The sequence below is a fragment of the Pelodiscus sinensis genome, chromosome 31 (genome assembly GCF_049634645.1).
Source record: "Pelodiscus sinensis isolate JC-2024 chromosome 31, ASM4963464v1, whole genome shotgun sequence".
NCBI classification, from domain to species: domain Eukaryota; kingdom Metazoa; phylum Chordata; order Testudines; family Trionychidae; genus Pelodiscus; species Pelodiscus sinensis.
The window spans coordinates 4,742,144-4,759,435 of NC_134741.1; the positions used below are offsets into that span (position 1 = coordinate 4,742,144).

Consider the following 17,292-nt stretch of genomic DNA (forward strand, 5'->3'; position numbering starts at 1 on the left):
CCCTCAACCTCCCTGCGACTGTGACACCCCCTGCGAGCCCCCACAACCTCCCCTGTGACCGTGACACCCCCTGCGACCACTCCCTCAACCTCCCTGCGACCGTGACACCCCCTGCGACCACTCCCACAACCTCCCTGCGACTGTGACACCCCCTGCGAGCCCCCACAACCTCCCCTGTGACCGTGACACCCCCTGCGAGCCCCCCGCAACCTCCCCTGCGACCGTGACACCCCCTGCGAGCCCCCACAACCTCCCCTGTGACGTGACACCCCCTGCGAGCCCCCACAACCTCCCCTGCGACCGTGACACCCCCCTGCGAGCCCCCCGCCACCTCCCCTGAAACCGTGACACACCCCTGCGAACCCCCCACAACCCTCCCTGCGACCGTGACACCCCCCCGTGAGCTCCCCACAACCTCTCCTGCAAGTCCCTTACAATCATCCCTATGGGCCCCCCACAACCCTCCGAACCTCCCACTTCATCCCACAGGGCTTTGACAGACACCCCAGTATCCTACAAATCCCAGCACTGAAGTGTCCTGGGCTCTCACTTGGGGTTCCCTGTTCTGTTCATTCCCTCTGGGGCACCCGCATTGCCCACTGCCGGCAGACAGGACACTGGGCTGGAGGGGCCTTTGTCTGACCCAGCCTGGCCGCTCCTGTGTGCATGAGACCCGTAAAGTCATTAATATCAGCAGGGTTATTGACACTGACGCTCCTTTAGAAGGAGCCAGAGCAGCCTTAGCGCACGTCAGAATCAGGCCCTTGAAACATGGATTTCAGCTGGAATAAGCGTTTGGCCTGAGAATTGGGTGTCACTGGGCTTGAAGGGAGCAGACCTTTGTTCTTAGATGCCAGGGAACCTCGATTTCACTGTCCACTCACAAACTGAGGGACAAATCTTTCCATTCATAGGAACTGAAAGTTACACACAGGCCCAGAAAGAACAGAGGCTGCCTGAGAACTTCTTAGAGTTCAAGGACTTGACTTAGTCTGTTTTGGGAGTCACATTGACAATTTGTGCTTTACTCTTTGAATCTCAGTGTCTGTCACTGAATAGTTACTGTCTGAGCCAAATATTGCCTGCCCCTCCCCCTAACTTTTCCCACTGCTGTGAAAATTGAACATGGTAAAACTGCAACTGGGAGCATGTAAGTAGATACACACAAATACTCAACTATTACTTTGTGTGTCCACATCACACAATGAATTCTGCACAAGCCTCACTCTCGCTCCTTACATGCACAGTTCTGGGAGCTGATCAGCCCAGCCCGGTGGATTCTGGGAAACGTGATGCCCCAGGGACCCTCCACACCAACCCAGGGGTGGGTGCCAGGACCAGAGCCCTAGTGGGACATTGCTCACAAAGCCTCCAGGGCTGTGTTGTCCTCATTGGCTCCTTCCAATCCAGCAAACAGCCTGAGTCAGCTCCAGGGAGGGGCACAGCCAGTTGTAGCTAGAGGCAGGGCAAAGGCTGAGCTCAGGAAATTGAAACTAACCCTGTTCCCCAGCCCAGAGGAGCCATGGCTGCAGCGAGCCCTGTAAAAAGCCTGCAGGAGGAAGCGACGTGTCCCCTCTGCCTGGAGTATTTCACAGACCCGGTGGTCACAGCCTGTGGGCACAATTTCTGCCGTGCCTGCCTCAGCCGGTGCTGGGAGGGACCCAACCCAGCTGCCTCCTGCCCGCAGTGCAGGGACCCGGTGCAGCAGGGCCCCCTCCGGCCCAACAGGCAGCTGGCAAACATGGTAGAACTAGTCAAGCAGCTGAGTTTGCAGGTAGTGAAGGGGGCAGGCGGGGGCGGGGTGTGTGAGGAGCATCAGGAGGCGCTGAAGCTGTTCTGCGAGGAGGATCAAGCCCCCATCTGCGTGGTGTGCGACAGGTCCCGGGCTCACCGCGAGCACACGGTGCTGCCCATAGCTGAGGCTGCCCAGGAGTACAAGGTAGGGAACTGCTGCCCTGTCTGCTGGGAATTACTCTGGGTTTTACTCACTGGCTAATTTCCCTGACTGTTCCTGGGAGAGGCTGTGACAAAAGAAATGCTCTGGCCAGGGGCAACTGAGGCAACAGAGCAAGTCATTAGAGACACCGGCTGAGAGAAACTTCTCTAAGATGCTCAGCGGAATCGTTTTAGACCCAGCCCCCCCACCCCCGCAGAGGAAATGAGGGGCCGTTACCCAATGGGAGGGGTATGGGTCAGCAGCAGGCTGGCTATGGGAATGTGCTGCCTTCAGACTGGAGAAGGGGGGTTACAAGTGGCTGTTACTACAGATTTGAGGACTAGAATTTATGGTTATTACTTGTTTGCATCAGTCGCCCTGACAGACCCCACGTGAGATCCGGGCTCTGCACAAAACCCAGCCAGGGACAATCCCTGCCCTGAGCAGTTTACAGTCTAGGTCAGTGTCTCCCAATTTTATTTGGCCACGGAACCCTTTTAAACTCAGAACCCCTCCAGCTGAGCCTAGCGTACCCAGGGAGAAAAAAACCACAATCCCCCTTCTCCCCCCAAGAAGACAATCTAGTCTCTGGTATATGGAGCTGAAAAAGTAGACCACAAATAAGTAAGGATAGTAATAATGAATAAATGTTAAATAAGGTCATGAGATCAACATTCAGTTTAATTGGACATATTTAAAAACAAAAATCACATTTAATGTGTACAAACAATAAAGCTAAAAAACTAATATGAATTATATTGGCAGTTTTCAATGTGAAGAGTGGTTTTTCTTTTTTTCTTGGCAAATTATTTTTATATTTGATTTTATTCTAAAAAGTTGAATTTGCATATCTGGAGCTGCATTCAGTCGATTTCTGTATTTTGTTTTTGTTGCTGCATAATTCGAGAACCCAGTTTCACACAGGTATGTGCTTGTGAAGGGTAAAAATTGATGAAGTCCATGTCTTGATAAAGCTGAATATTCTTGACAAAAGCCGCCCCAAAATGTAATCAGAGAAATGTCTTTACATTTTTGTATTAATTAGGAATCTGAAGTGATTTTGATTAGGTTTTCATAATCTTTCATAGAAAAACTGACTGGCTTTCCTGTTATACTTAATGGATTTCAAATCCAGTTATTGTTGTCATTTATGGTTGGAAAATACTTCATAATGTTTGTGTATAAATCACAAAGATGATCTGCAATGTCCTGGCCAGTAGGAAGAGTACAGGAGAATGCTTGCGGCGGAGTGTCTGGCCAGGAGGGAGGGTACAGGAGGGGTCTTGAGGAAGGATGTCTGGCCAGGAGGGGGTCTTGGGGCAGGGTGTCTGGCCAGGAGGGAGGATACAGGAGGGTCTTGTGGCAGGATGTCTGGCCAGAAGGGAGGGTACAAGAGGGGACTTGTGGCAGGTTATCTGGCCAGGAGGGAGGGTACAGGAGGGTCTTGTGGCAGGATGTCTGGCCAGAAGGGAGGGTACAAGAGGGGACTTGTGGCAGGTTGTCTGGCAAGGAGGGAGGGTACAAGAGGGAGCTTGGGGTCAGGGTGTCAGAGCAAGCTGGGAATGTGGACTCTTGGTGAGGGAAGGGTAGTGAGGGGGATATGGGTGCAGGGTCTGGGCATGAGGGGGAACGCGTACCTGGCTTGGCACCCTGCTACAGCAGGGAAAGTCTCCAGGCAGCATGCTCTTGTTCCTTGGGGGGGGGGGGGAAGAGCTCAGTTCCCCCCTCTCCTGCCCGTGCAGCAGAGAACCCAGTGCAGCTGCAGCACCATCAGGCTTCCTGCTGACAGGCGGGGAGGGTGTAGAAACCCCAACCTTCCCTGCCAGATCAAACTCTGCCACTTTCTCAGCAGGCTGGGGAGGGGCTCAGGGGAGAGAGAGCAGCAGCACATGGGGGGCAGTGAGCCCAAGCACACTCCAGGTGGGGGGGGGGGGGAGGGCAGCAGAGCCCAAGCCGGGTTCCATGCAGGTGGCAGTTTAAAAACGCCAAGGTCTAGGAGCAGCTCCTCGGCTCTGGCCACCCCTCCCCCTCCCAGCAGTAGCAGTCACTGTAAAAGCTGCCGCCTGCACACGAGGAGGAGGAGGCTGCAAGGCACTGGGACAGGGCAGTCCTATGGGGTGAGGAGGGGCTGCGTCATGCGCAGGGATGGGGCAGCCGCAGTGGGTGGTGGAGGGCCAAAGCCGCATGCCCCCAGAAGCCTGATTGGCAGGCAAAGCCCCAATGGGAGCTGCCTACGGGTTCTGTAGAGGGCAGGGGAGTAGAATTTTTTCACGGAACCCTGAGTTCCACTTCACGGAACCCCAGGGTTCTGTGGAGCACCATTTGGGAAACACTGGTCTAGGCAGACAAAATGTGGAGAGGGAAACTGAGGCACAAAGGCTCAGGAGTCACTCAGTGAGCCAGTGGCTGAGTTCAGCATAGAACTCCAGACCCAGTCCATGAGCTTAACCACTAGGCCATGTTGCTACCTCAGCAATGAAATGTGTGAGTTAGGAGGGAAAGATGCCTTGCTACGGGCCCAGGCCCAGCAGGGAGGGGAGGTTTCCCACTGGGATGCTGAACTCCTGGGCTACTCCATGAGGGGTTAAACTCAGATGCTGCAGCCAGCGCTAGAGGAGGTCACTGGGCTGGACACTGTGTGGGATCTGGAACGCCTTGAGTCCACCCACAACAGGACTCCAGGCAGCGCAGGGATCAGACTGGGGTGGAGCAGAACTACCCCCAGGCTGGAGCTGCCCGGTGCCGGTCTGACCTGTGCCAGTGGGTACCTGGGCACGGACCAGCCATCACGGTTCCGTTAGTCCCACCAGGCAGCCTGTGGGAATCTCCCAGAATGCACTGCTGCCGGGAGCTGTACCAGGGACTGGGGCAGTGGGTACCTGCCCAGAGGCCGTTGCTCTAAAAAGGGTTTAGGGCAGCGCTGGGGCAAACCTGAACCCTACTTACTACAAATCAGCCTGTTTAATTACGGGGGCCACTGACCCATCCCCAGAGCACAGGACATGCTCACGTCTACCTGCCCAGGCCCACCCTCAATGCTTGGTCGGCCTCTGTGGGCCTGTCCCTGCCTCTGTCAGACCAACCCTGCCTACGTCATTCTGCGTGGAGGAGCCACCCCCTCCTGCTGCAGCCTCAGTCTCCTCTTGTCCCTTTCTCACCAGACAAAGCCACGGCCAGGGCTGAGTCCCCACCGGGCAGGGACAGAGCCCCACAGAACTGGATTGTGCAGCGTAAAGCCGGACAAAAGGCCTCCTCAGGCCCTCAGATGGGGGGAAGTGAGGGAGACAGAAGAGCCTGGTGATCTGCCCAGGGGCCCATTGACGTTGCTCTGCTGAGCCTTCCTACAACTAATGGGCTGGCCCTGGTGCCAAGCCCAGCTGTGTCCAACCAGGGCAGCCCCAGAGCTGAGCTCCCAGCCCCCGTGTAAGCCCTGGTGGCTCCTGGGTTTGGCATCACTTAGCTATTTCAATCCCCTCACACAGAGATGTGTTGATTCACCCCCAGTGCGAGTCAGGGCCGGTCCCGGGCTGCGCTGCCAATCGTTTCACACACACCAACAACACGCGGCGATAACTGAGCTCTCTCTCTAACCACTAAACAGACTCAACCTGCCTCGGTAACAGTCAGATTCTGACACACTCCCAGGCTGTATTAATAAGGTTTCATCTGCTTGGGGGCCCTGATGTCACACAGCGACTGGGACCAACAGTCACTGGGGCTGTGGGTGGGAAAACGCCCCGTTCCCCACCCCTCTCAGCCTCACAATGAAACCTCCCAGCTCATTTCTGTTTCCTCAGGGGAAAATCCAGGCCCATTTGAAGACTCTGAGGGAAGAGAGAGAAAAGCTGCTGGGATGGAAAGCGACGGGGGAGGGGAGAAGTCAGGAGTGTCTGGTAGGTGCCTGTGGCTATGGACCGGCAGGGGGAGGTCTGAATGTTGGGCAGCAGCTCAGGAGAGATTCAGATGGTGCCCATCTGATTAGCAGAATGTTCACAGCTGGATTATGTTTCAACTGGTGGTGCACGTGTACATGTCTCAGTGCACATTGACAAATTTATTCCACACATGGATGGAGAAGATTAAAGAGAACACTGGTGCTGAGTTCTGTCCCCTGCAGATCTGGGTGTGATTTCCCAGAGCCCAAGAATAACAGAACTTGCTGCCCATGGCAGGCAGGGAATCATCCCTCTCAGAGGGATACAGGGGACAAACAGGAGACTGAGGGATGCTTCAGCCTAGAACCCAGAAATGGTATTACAGGTTCTCAGGCTCTGCCCACGACCCTGACCAGCCCTTTCCCTGTTTTCACACAGAAACAGACACAAGTCGAGAGGCAGAAGATTGTGGCCGAGTTTCAGCAGCTGCGGCAGTTCCTGGAGGAACAAGAGCGACTCCTGCTGGCCCAGCTGGAGAAGCTGGATGAGGAGATTGGGAGGCTCCAGACTGACACTGTCGGGAAACTCTCTGTGCAGATTTCCCATCTCAGCGAGCGAATCGGGGAGCTGGAGGGGACGTGTCAGAAGCCAGCGAGTGAATTCCTGCAGGTGAGACTGAGGGAGAAACATCCCAGCTCCTCACACAGGGAAGGGAGGCTCCTGAATCACAAGCGCTGGGCTCCAGCCGTCAGATCTGGGTGTAACTCGGCGGGTGCTTTGCTGCCATGCGAGTGACTCGTGTGCTTTGTAGAGTTACAGGCACAGATCTATTAGAGATGGCAAAGCCCTATTTGCTCAGGGGATCCATGTTCCTGGGGCCAGGGCAGGGCCCCTTGTTCCCATGTTTGCAAAATCCTTTCACTGAGTCCCTTGTGTGTGTCTGATGGGGTTGAGATTCTTTTTTCTCTCTCCACTCTAGGACGTCAGAAGCACCTTGAGCAGGTAGGTGTTTCTCGCTCCCCTCACACTGCACAGAGCAGGGAAAGGGCTTGGAGCTGATGTTGGCACCACATCTCCCCAGGGCCCTGCAGCCAGATGTGAGGGGAAGGTCACAGGCTGGGCACAAATCTCTGATCAGCGTCAGCCTGCGGCTCTCCCCTGGCCCAGCAGACTCTGGAATTCCCCATTCAGGGCACAGTCTGACCTCAAGTGTTTCCTGGAGCTGTCACCTCCCTGGGGACTGGCTGCCTCAGGGCTGTGGGGTGGGACATGGGCCTGTCACTGCCAGACACTGGGCACATTCAGCCCAGGGCAGCAGGGACCCAGAGTCTGTCCCACCCGAGGGCTGTTTGGAGACCTGTGGGAATGGACTGGGGAGGGGGGAGTTGGTGTCTCAGTTGAGTCCCTAGTGGGCAGATTCCTCCAGCCCTTCCCCTGGGAACCTCCTGTCCCTCAGCGCCTGGAGGCCAAGGGGTGAGTTGGCCGTGGAGACTCAATTCCCCTTTTGTCCCCCAGCTGGTCTCCCCAGGCCAGAGCTTCAGACTGTTCATGGGACCTTTGAGGGGATGTTGCAGGGCCAAGGGCTGCGCTGCCCCTGCTCTCTGGTTGGGAGAACTGGAGGATTCGAACTCCAGGCCCAACAGAGCAGCGACTCACTGGCCAGAGCTGGGGAACTGAGTCACTCGGTGCAGTGTCCCCATGTGACGTTGTCTCTCCCCAGGTGTGAGACGGGGCCGTTCCAGCCGCCAGAGGAGATTTCCCCTGAACTGGGCAAGCGAGTCAGGGGTTTCTCCCAGCAAACGACTGCGCTGTCGGAGACGCTGAGGCAGTTCACAGGTACCGAGAAGGGATGGGGGAGGGGAAAGTGATTGAAGTGTCTGAGCCCATGGAAAGAGACCGATGCTGGTAATTAGGTTCCTCGTTAGATGAAGTTTCTGTTGAATTGTGAGGTGAGAATGGCCCCACTTGCCATCCCAGACACTCAGGTTGAACCTTATTTGTTCCAAAAGCCGCTTTGTAATTACAGTGACACTAGAGCACAAAATGGCCGACACACAGACAGAAACACGCCCAGCTCCGTGCTGCTCTCTGCAGAGATGCTGAGTACACAGAGCCCACCGCTCACAGGTAGAGTCAGGAGTTCGCAAACGCTGAACCTCCCACTCGTGTCAAAGGGACCCAAGTGGGTGAAGTTACTTGGAGGCCAAAGTCTTTGCAGGATCTGGGCCTGGGTTGTGACAAATGTCAGGAGGTGAATGAGCCAAACCCAGTGGAGCCTGAAGGGCAGGAGGGATGTTGAGGAGAAAGCGAATCTCTTCACACATTGTCCTGGGCTGCCTGTGAGGCTGCAGGGACGCTGGTTCCTTTGCTGGGAGAGGCCTGAGTGACAGAAGAATCAGGAGGCTTCAGACCTTTTTATATTAAATACCTGAGGGTGCGTCTACACTGCGGGACAAAATCGAATTAAGCTGCACAACTTCCGCTGCATTAATTGCATAGCTGCAGTCGAAGTAGCTTAACTCAGCCATTGGAGCTGTCCACACAGGAGGCAGTGGAGGGAAGAGCCCTCTCCCTCCGACTTCTCTTACTCCTCGTGCAATGAGGGCTACCGGCATTGACAGAAGCGCCCCTCAGTGCGATTAGCTGACTTCACTCGACCGCTAATTCGAACCCTGGAAGATCGACAGCAGCAGCCCTCATCTTCTCTGTAGTATAGATGCACCCAAGTGTGTCTCTGCTATAACGAAAACCCAGGTCTGTGGGTTAGGGTTGGGGATGTTGTGTACAATATGGACTCCTCTCACCTGTCTTCTCCCTTCCCCCACCAGACACGCTGCCCGCTGCACTGGAGGAAGCACGAAAAAAGTCCCTGGGAGCTTTCAGACAGGGTGAGGTTTCAAGTGGAGACTGAAAAAAACTTCCTGAGCTTGTAGCTCAAGTCACCAACCAAACCCCCAGTGACCATGACAGGCAGAGCCCCAAACCTGCCCACTGAGTGGTGAGGAGTCCCAGGGGCACTGGATCAGAAGGACGAGGGGCCGTGTCCTGCCCCCTTTAAGAAATGGGATGGTCGGACCCTTCCCCCCCCCCCCACTTCTCACCATGGGCACAGTTTGCAGGCAGGGAGCTTTGCAGGCAGGGGCTGCGCTTTGTGTCGGGGCAGCTGATCAGCGCAGCCCCTCCTTGGGCACCAGCCTCTGCCCTGTGCTGGCCCCTCCCAGTGACCCCACCCCAGATCCCCTTCCCCAGAGCCCTGCCCCCGGCCAGGCCAGAAGCCAGAGCTGGGCTCCCCCCATTGAGCCAGCTGCCCTGAGGAGCCCTGGACCCTCCACTGCCCTGGGGGTGACTAATGCCCAGGCCCTGCTCTCTGGGGTGAGGCAGCTCTTCCCCCGCGCTGCCCCCTCCCCTCTGTGCCCTGGCTGGGGGTGGAGGCTGCAGCAGGGGAGGGAGTTTCCCTCTTGGGAGTTAAAGCTGGAACCTGCCCGCTCTGTTCCCCCCCCCCCCCCCCCACTGAACACTCCTGCTCTGGGCCTGGCCCTGGGGGTGGAGCAGCCCGAGCTGGGGGGCAGGAGGCTGCAGCCTCTGCACACAAATGAGAAGCTGATGAAGCGGGTCCCATTGCCCAGGCTGAGGCGCTGCAGTGACAGCTCGGCTCAGTCTCAGGGCCCAGGGCAGAGGCAGCTCCCTGGGGCCCAGGCCTGTCCCAGCCACAACAGGGCTGCTGGGAGGGTGAGAAATGGCCCCAGCCGCCCCCAGGGCTGAGCTCTGCCCCTCACACCCTGATTCTCTCCCCAGCGACTGTGACTCTGGATCCAGACACGGCTCATCCCAACCTCGTCCTGTCTGAGGATGGGAAACATGTGAGATGGGAACCTACACGGCAGCCACTGCCCGACAACCCGGAGAGATTCGACTTTTGGCCCTGTGTGCTGGGCCGTGAGGGAATCAGCTCAGGGAGACATTGCTGGGAGGTGGAGATGGGGGATGGGCAATGCTGGGCTGTGGGGGTGGCCAGAGAATCTGTGAGCAGGAAGGGAGAGATCAGCCTTAGCCCTGAGGGGGGGATCTGGGCTGTGCAGCAGTGGGGGGGTCAGTTCCGGGCTCTCACCTCCCCTGTGATCCTCCTGCCCCTGAGCCCCCCCCGCAGGATCCGGGTTTGTCTGGACTGTGGCCGGGGGCAGGTGACATTTATCGATGCTGGAACCGAGGCCCCGATCTTCACTTTCCCGCCGGGCTCCCTCCCTGGGGAGAGAATCCGACCCTGGCTCTGGGTGGGGCAGGGATCCTCGCTCAGCCTGTGCCCCTGAAATCAGCCTCTCTGACCTCACACAGCCCAGGCTCTGTGACCTCACAGGACTTCCCTCACCCAGCTCCTGGCCCCTCATCTCTATGATGCCTGAAAACTCCTCCCCATCCCTCGCTGCAGCCACAGGGATGGGAGGGGGAAGAACCCCTGGGACTGCAGGAGGAAGTGGGCAGAGGCTAGGGCTGGGCAGGGGCAGAACTAACAGCCAGGCTGGGGACAGACAGAGAGGTGGGGGTGGCAGGACACAGAATTAACCAATCAGGGTTTGGGGATGGGGGGAAGCTGGAAGCTGGGCAGCAGCAGGGAGCGATTTGTACCAGTCTGTGTCCTGAGATCTCACTGGGGTCTCCAGCCAGAGTTCCTGCCACAGGAGCCAAAATTGTCTTTCCCTGTGACTGTGGGGCAACCAGCAACACTGGTAACCAGTGTCCCCCTAAGATTTTCCCTCCCTAAGCAGAGTGAGTTTGATCTCATGCACCTACACTGAGGTCATGGGGGCTTGTTGGGCGTGTGCCAGGAAGATTCATATTTAAACATAAGACTTCTTGCTCCTGAACAGATAACTTTTGAATAAATGTTTTTCAATTCTATTGCATATGAAAAATGACTTTCAGCCTGTCTCCCTGAGTCCATATGGATATTTCCCTTAATATGGGCATTTTCATTCCTTTGAAGAATGCTACTATTAGAGATCCTATATTGTGGCATGTTTCGAAACAAAACAAATCACATGTCGCCACTGGATTTCTGTAGCAGGTGGGCACAGCCACACTTCACCACAGGGAAATCCTGACGGGCCCACTGTGCTGGTTACCTGGTGTAGTCTGGTCGTCTTGCTGGAGCTTGGCTTGTTTTGCAAGGTATTTACAGGACCCTAGGTCACCTCGTCAGAATGCTCTTTGCAGTAGAGCTGGAGGGAAACTGTTTTTTTGTTTCAGCACAGTAGAAAAATGCTGAGTTAGAAAAACAGCCTGTTCCTAGACGCCTGAGAATCAGCTGAGCCATGTCATCCATCCACGAGGGTTTTTTACTCTGCCCCGCTCAAACACTCTTACTGAGGCCAGACTGAATGGTGAATACCTGAGTGTGGGCTGCCCCTTTTCCATCTGTGTCTCTCATAAGAACACTCCAATAGCTACAGTTGTGTGAGATGCAATGATGTTGAGCAGCAAAACCAAACCGATAATGTGTACTTTGGAGAAAAAAAAACACCAAGCCAGTAAAACACACACAGACGAGAGCCCTTGTCCAGCCATCACTTGAAAGCATGTTAGGCACATGTCCATGCACCACAGCCTCAGCCCCGGCCCCAGGAGCAGCCGCCACATGGGCCAGGCCCCCACGCTCCCACCACCTCCAACTTACTTTCCAAGGGAGGGGGGATGCTGCAGCGCAGCTCTGCTGAGGAGGCTGTCAGGATTCAAATTCTTTGTGCGCCCCCCTAGAGGGAACTGAGGCTGTGACCTGTTCCTGGGCTCAGAGGGAACATTGTCATTGCCAGGCAAGGACAAAATCTGGCTCTCGTGGTGGAGGGAGGGTTTTGAAAAGTCTGGCCCATGTTTCTGGAAACTCCTGGGACCATCCCGGCTTTTACCCTTCACTAGAAGCTCAGAAGCACCTGATGAAGCCAGGTCCATTCTCCACTGCCACAGGGGTCAGAACAGGGAGTCAGGGGTCCCCCTCTGCTCAGGGTCTGCTCAGAGCGGTCTGGGTCGAAGAGGTGGCCAGTGGAAGGGCCTGAGCCCAACCAAACCCACTGACACAAACTCCAATTAACCTCCAGATTCATTCACCAGGGTCACAAGACCAACCCAAACAACCCCCTGGGAGGAGCCATTGACCTCTGCTTTCATTTACCCCACAGCAAGCCTCTGTACTGCTTCTCCTGCCCCTCTAGGGGCTTCTCCAGCAGGACACATGGAGCCGGCAGGAATTCTCTGCTAGTAGCCAAGGGCATGTCTGGGATACCCCCTTCCCTGAGCCTCCAGGAGTTTGATGGAAGCCCAGGGAGCCCCAGAAGAGTCAGAGAAGGGAGCGGCTCCTTGTCCTGGGAGAGGTTTTCTCTTTCTCCTTCATATCCACTTACTGTACAAAACCGTCGCAGGGAGCAGTACAGGAACCAGGAGCTCAGAGCTTGTGTGCGCAGCGCTGGGAGAAAAACAAGAGGTTTCGTGTGACAAGGTGGGATGGAAAAACTGATTTGAAAAGGGAAAAGTGATGTTTGTGTGGTTGGGTCACAGATCCCCAGGGATTATTTTCGGATTTAAAAAAATGAAAGAAAAACCAGTTTGCAATGCAAAGGAAGCTCTTCTTGCTTCTGTACCTTGCTACAAACTAGACCAGGGTCAGCAACCTGTCCAAGGTGGAGTGCAGAGATTTGACTTATTCAACTGTATGGACGGGTCCAAGTGCCTGTGATGCTTTTAAAGTCCTGCTTACAGCAGCGTCGTTAATAAATAAATTCAGATGCAAGTCTTACCTTTCAGTATGAGCCTCGGCCTTGCTGAGTTCTCCAGTCTCGGGCTCGTGGTTTGATACTTTAAGCAGCACACAAGCCTCTGAGTGTTCAGTCATTAATTGGCTCTGGGATGGACATATGTGAAAATGTCTGTTCACAGAGGTGTGTAGATCCAAAGGCTTAGAGCTGTGAAAATGCCACTTTCTTTAAACAGTTACATTTCACAGGCAGGGCATTCCAACAGCCGTGATAGTGACCCCATGATCTGTCTCGGTAGCCTCAAGTGTGCACCACAGATCCATAAACTTCAAGGCCCTTAAGTCTAAGCATTGCAATTCAATGAGCTGCATTTCGAAATCCTCAGCACCCATCCACTGAAGCACTGTTGAATCCATGTTGCTGGCCACAAAGTTGTCTGGTTTGATTAGAAAGGAAAACATTGGGCCAAACGTTAGAAAACTTGAAATCTGACCGAAAATTCAGAGGCGAGTTCTTGCGTGTTCATTCTAATCTCAGCAACGCTGACAGGGCGATGTTTCAATAGTTCTTTCAGATGTTGGAAATAGCAGCAACTCGAGGTGCCAATGTCCCAAGAAAAAATGGCAAGTTTTGCAACAAACGCCTTCCCAGTTTCAAAAAGACTCAGAACTGTCTGGCCTGTGCCCTGCAGACCGAGGTTGAGTTTGTTTAGATGTGCGGTGATGTCAGCTAGAAACAGCAGTCGCACGAGCCATTTGTCATCATCCAGTTTGGGATAGTTTTGTCCTTTCTCTGGCAAAAAGTTCTTGATTGCATTGAGAAAGTCCATAAAGCGAGTCCAAACCTTCCCACGGCATAATCCACAAACACCATTGGGACGCGGAATGTCCTTTTACGCACTCTCTGTCTCCTCAAGCAGGGCTTGGAACTGCCAATGCATCAAGGCAGATCGAGCAACAAGAAAATTCAGGGTGTTCACTGCTGTAGCTGTACCACCGTTAAGCTCAGAGTCAGAAATCTTGGCACAAATACAATTATTCTTGGTGAATACTATAATGAACATTTACTATCGGGTGGCCAGTGGGCTCCTACATGACACTTAGAAATCCCTTCCCTTTTCCCGCCATAGCAGGGCACCGTCTGGTGTCACAGAAAATATTTTTGTGATGTCAGTACCTCTTTCCTCAAAATGAATAGCAAACATCTTCCCTGTATCGTCCCCTGTCGCGGTGCCATGCATGGGTTGTAGGCAGCACAGCTCTTCTCGGACTTTGTCTGAGGCCCAGTATCTTGCAAGAACTGCTAGCTGTGGTACGTCGTTTTTGTCCACATGCTCCTCAAGCACGATACTGATACCGCTGCATCTTTTAATGCTACTGCCTGCTGTTTGTTAGTGTTTCCTGCCGTTTCGCCTTTGCGCCTCACCACAGCCTGGCAGACAAAGGCAAGTCTTTTATTCTGGAGGTGATTGTGTCTCTGTTGGGCAAGCCATTGAACAAAGCATCCAAACCACTGAGCAAAGCCTGTTTTATATAATCTCCCTCTGTAAATGACTCTCCATGTTTTACAACACAAAGTGTGAGTCTGTAACTTCTCTCCCTGGCTTGATTTTTACTGACAGAGAAGTTAGTGAAGATGCTGCTTTGCTTTTCATATCTCGCGATGGCCTGTTCCATTGACTCAGCCTTGTCTGCCTCATCCTTGACGTGTTTCTCATGCTCGGTCTGAAAATGCGTAGGACACATGATGTGCGGCAAGCAGCGCTTTCACAGCACAGAGCACAAACAGCACAGTCTGTATGTCGAACAAACCCGTATTCATCAGTCCAAGAAGGCTGAAATGAGTGAACAACTCACTTTGCTTTTTTAGGAACCACTATAAGTTGCTGAGAAATGATTCTTCCTGCTGTCAGAATCTCTTTGGATGGCTTCGCGTCTTCCCTCCCTCCAGCTTCAGCGGCCTCAGAGTAACACGAGGCTAGTGCACGTGGGAAAAGCAGGAGACAGTCAAAGATCAATAGTTTTTTCCAGTCAGTACTATGCGGCTACGTCTACATTGGCCCCTTCTCCGGAAGAGGCATGTTAATTTCCAACTTCAGAATAGGGAAATCCCCCCGCGGGATTTAAATAAACATGGCCACTGCTTTTTTTCCGGCTTGGGGAAAAGCCTACTTCGAAGTAGGAATAAGAGATCCTCCGGAAAAGGGCTTTATTCCGGAGGATCGTGCCAGTCTAGACGCTTTTTTCCGGCTTTTCCCTATTCTGAAGTTGGAAATTAACATGCCTCTTCTGGAGAAGGGGCCAATGTAGACGTAGCCTGCATGTGCAAAGACAAATAGTTTTTTTCAGGATATGCAACATATCCAGTCCCCGGCTTTAACCCCCGATGGGGCAGCAACTTGCCCACCCTTGGCTGCAACATCCCTCCCCTCTGGTCACCAGGTTGCCTGCAGCTGCAACACACACACCTCCTTCAGTCCCCAACCTGCCCACAGTTTTGACACCACCCTCTGGTTCTCAACCAGCCCGTGGATTCAACTCCTGACGAGGTAACAACTCGCACTCCCGCAGCTGCAACACCCGCCCCCTCCAGGTCCCTGGCTGCCAGCGGAGGAGGGGCGGGGCTGAACACCTGCCTCACATGCCAAGAAAAATTGGCCATTTTTGGCACATGTGCCAGGGGTTGCCAACCCCTGAACTAGACACTTTCAAATTTTGTATCCTATTGGTGTCCTTGTGGCCCCATTTCACACGGAGCTTCCTAAAGCTCAGCAAGGGGTGAGAGGAGGAACCCAGCCCTGCCCAGCCAGTGAGCTCTGGGCAGAGGGTGAGAAAAACTAAGTGGTACCAAATTGTGATGGGGGGCAGCTCTTTGTGCCACCGCTCACCTGTGTCATCATCTGGTTGGGAGCAGGAAATTGGGCTGTACTGGAAATACACAGAATTGGCTCCCTCTGGACCAGGGGACGGGAAGGGGGCGAGACAGAGAAAGGGCATCCATGAATGTCAGGGAGAGGCAGAGGTGGCAAAGTGGCAGCAGCATTTTCCACCATAACACTTCTGGAAAGCAGCAGCCCCAGGAGGCAGCTCGGTTTCCCTTTCTCCTCTCACTTTTCACTGCCTTGTCTGTTTGGTGGTAGGGTAGGGGGGGTGCAAGCACAGCTGCCTGTTGCGTGGAGCATTATAGCTTCTGGTGGGCAGCCATGTTTCGTGTTTCTCTTCCCTTCTTCTAGACCTGTTTGGCCACCTTCAAGGAGTGGCCTATACAGTGAAAGCTGCCCTGGAAATCAGGGAGCAGCTAAAGTGACTCTGGTGGGCTGTGAACCCACCACCTTTGATTGACTCATCTGCCTCACACTGAGCACCACAGCTTAGAAGTGCAACAAGCTTCCATTGCACCGCAGAGCCCCATGTGCTGCCCTGTCTGACATTCCTGCTCCCTGCTTTGCAGCACAGCAGCTGCAGGTAGAGGAGAAAGGGAAGAAGCTGGGAACTGAGCCCAGCCTAACTGCCTGGGTGGCAGGCTCTGTCTGCACTGCAAAGCGCCTTGGAGACACTGGAGTGCTCCACAGTAGCGACCCTGCGCCCTCACTATCCTGACATCCCCTAAAACCTCACTCCATGAGCAATAAGGGACATTTTGGAGCAGCGAGGTCTGTCAAGAGCCAGCCCTGTGTGAGTGAATTGTTTGTAGGCTGAGTAGGTCACCGCCCAGCCTGGGGCTTGAACCCGTGACCCTGAGAGCAAGAGTCTCATGCGCCACCCACTGAGCTGGCCAGGCTGGGTGTGAGATGACCCAGCAGCGCGGCGAGTAACGGCCCCAACGGCTCCCCCAGAACTCGCCCCGGGCAGTGCGCGGCGCATGCGCAGTGGCGGCCGCCTCTCTACCCGCGGGCGGAGTCAGACGCTGCTGCGGGCTCCGCCCAGGGGCCAATCGCAGCGGGGCCTGGGCAGGGGCCGGGAGCGACGGGCGGGGAGAGACGCATTGAAAACCCGGCCGGGGAGTTGAGGAAGGGGGTGGGCGGGGTCAGACCGCGCGTGCGCAGCGCATCCGTGACTCCGCTCCCGGATCAGCGCCGGGGCTTAGCTCAGACCCGGAGCTGCCTGGCCGCGCCCCCGCCCCGCGGGGTTGGACGCTCCAGGTCGGGCAGCAGTGGCTGGGGGCGGGGCCGGGCACCGCGTGTCACAACACGGGGGCGGGTCCCCACGGGCCGGGGAGGGGGCGGAGCCAGAGGGGTTGCCGGGGGCGGGGCTTGTGCTGCTGCGTGTTCGGCCCGACGGGGCCTTTCCCTGCGCTGAGCCCCGGGCGGGAGAGCGGAGCGGGGGGGGGGGTTTGTGTCCGCCCCGCCCCCCCCCTCTCCTGCTGCGGCTGCTGCGGCAGAGACACGCAGCGGCCCCGCCCCCAGGGGGTTTCTGCCCTTAGTAATGGGGGGGGCGAAGTGCGGGCTCTGGGGCCGGGGGATCAAACCCCCCCCCCCCAGCAGGGAGCAGCTGCCCGGGGGGGGGGGGGGCAGGAACACTGGTCGGACAGAAAAGGGCAAACTGGGGAGGGGGGGTTAGTCGGATCAAAACGCAGTGAATCCCTGGGCAGCCTGTGCACACAGACCCCCCCCCTCCCCATGCCTGGCCCAGCCTCTGACCCAGGCAGCAGGGCGCCCTGGGGGGACAGAGTCACAGGGGCGGGGGCGGCGGTGGAGGGGATGGAGCCAGTTGGGGGAACAGCAGCTGGGAGGGGCAGA

The 17,292-nt window shown here is 55.6% G+C and overlaps 1 protein-coding gene and 1 long non-coding RNA gene across 2 annotated transcripts; one reads left to right on the forward strand and one right to left on the reverse strand.

Annotated features, from left to right (window-relative positions):
• Positions 1 to 1,323: 1,323 nt before the first annotated feature.
• LOC142821627 (zinc finger protein RFP-like) lies at positions 1,324 to 11,608 on the forward strand. The gene is made up of 7 exons (XM_075913189.1): positions 1,324 to 1,939; positions 5,734 to 5,829; positions 6,250 to 6,480; positions 6,791 to 6,813; positions 7,532 to 7,647; positions 8,640 to 8,699; positions 9,607 to 11,608. Exons 1-7 carry the CDS (start codon positions 1,523 to 1,525, stop codon positions 10,116 to 10,118), a joined length of 1,455 nt encoding a protein of 484 aa, XP_075769304.1. The 5' UTR covers positions 1,324 to 1,522; the 3' UTR covers positions 10,119 to 11,608.
• Positions 11,609 to 11,615: 7 nt separating this feature from the next.
• On the reverse strand, positions 11,616 to 16,690 carry LOC142821647 (uncharacterized). Its single transcript, XR_012898334.1, has 3 exons — positions 15,442 to 16,690; positions 12,597 to 14,531; positions 11,616 to 12,265 (listed from the first exon to the last, which is right to left on the reverse strand). It is a non-coding gene; the product is annotated as an uncharacterized LOC142821647 (long non-coding RNA).
• Between the last annotated feature and the right edge of the window lie 602 nt (positions 16,691 to 17,292).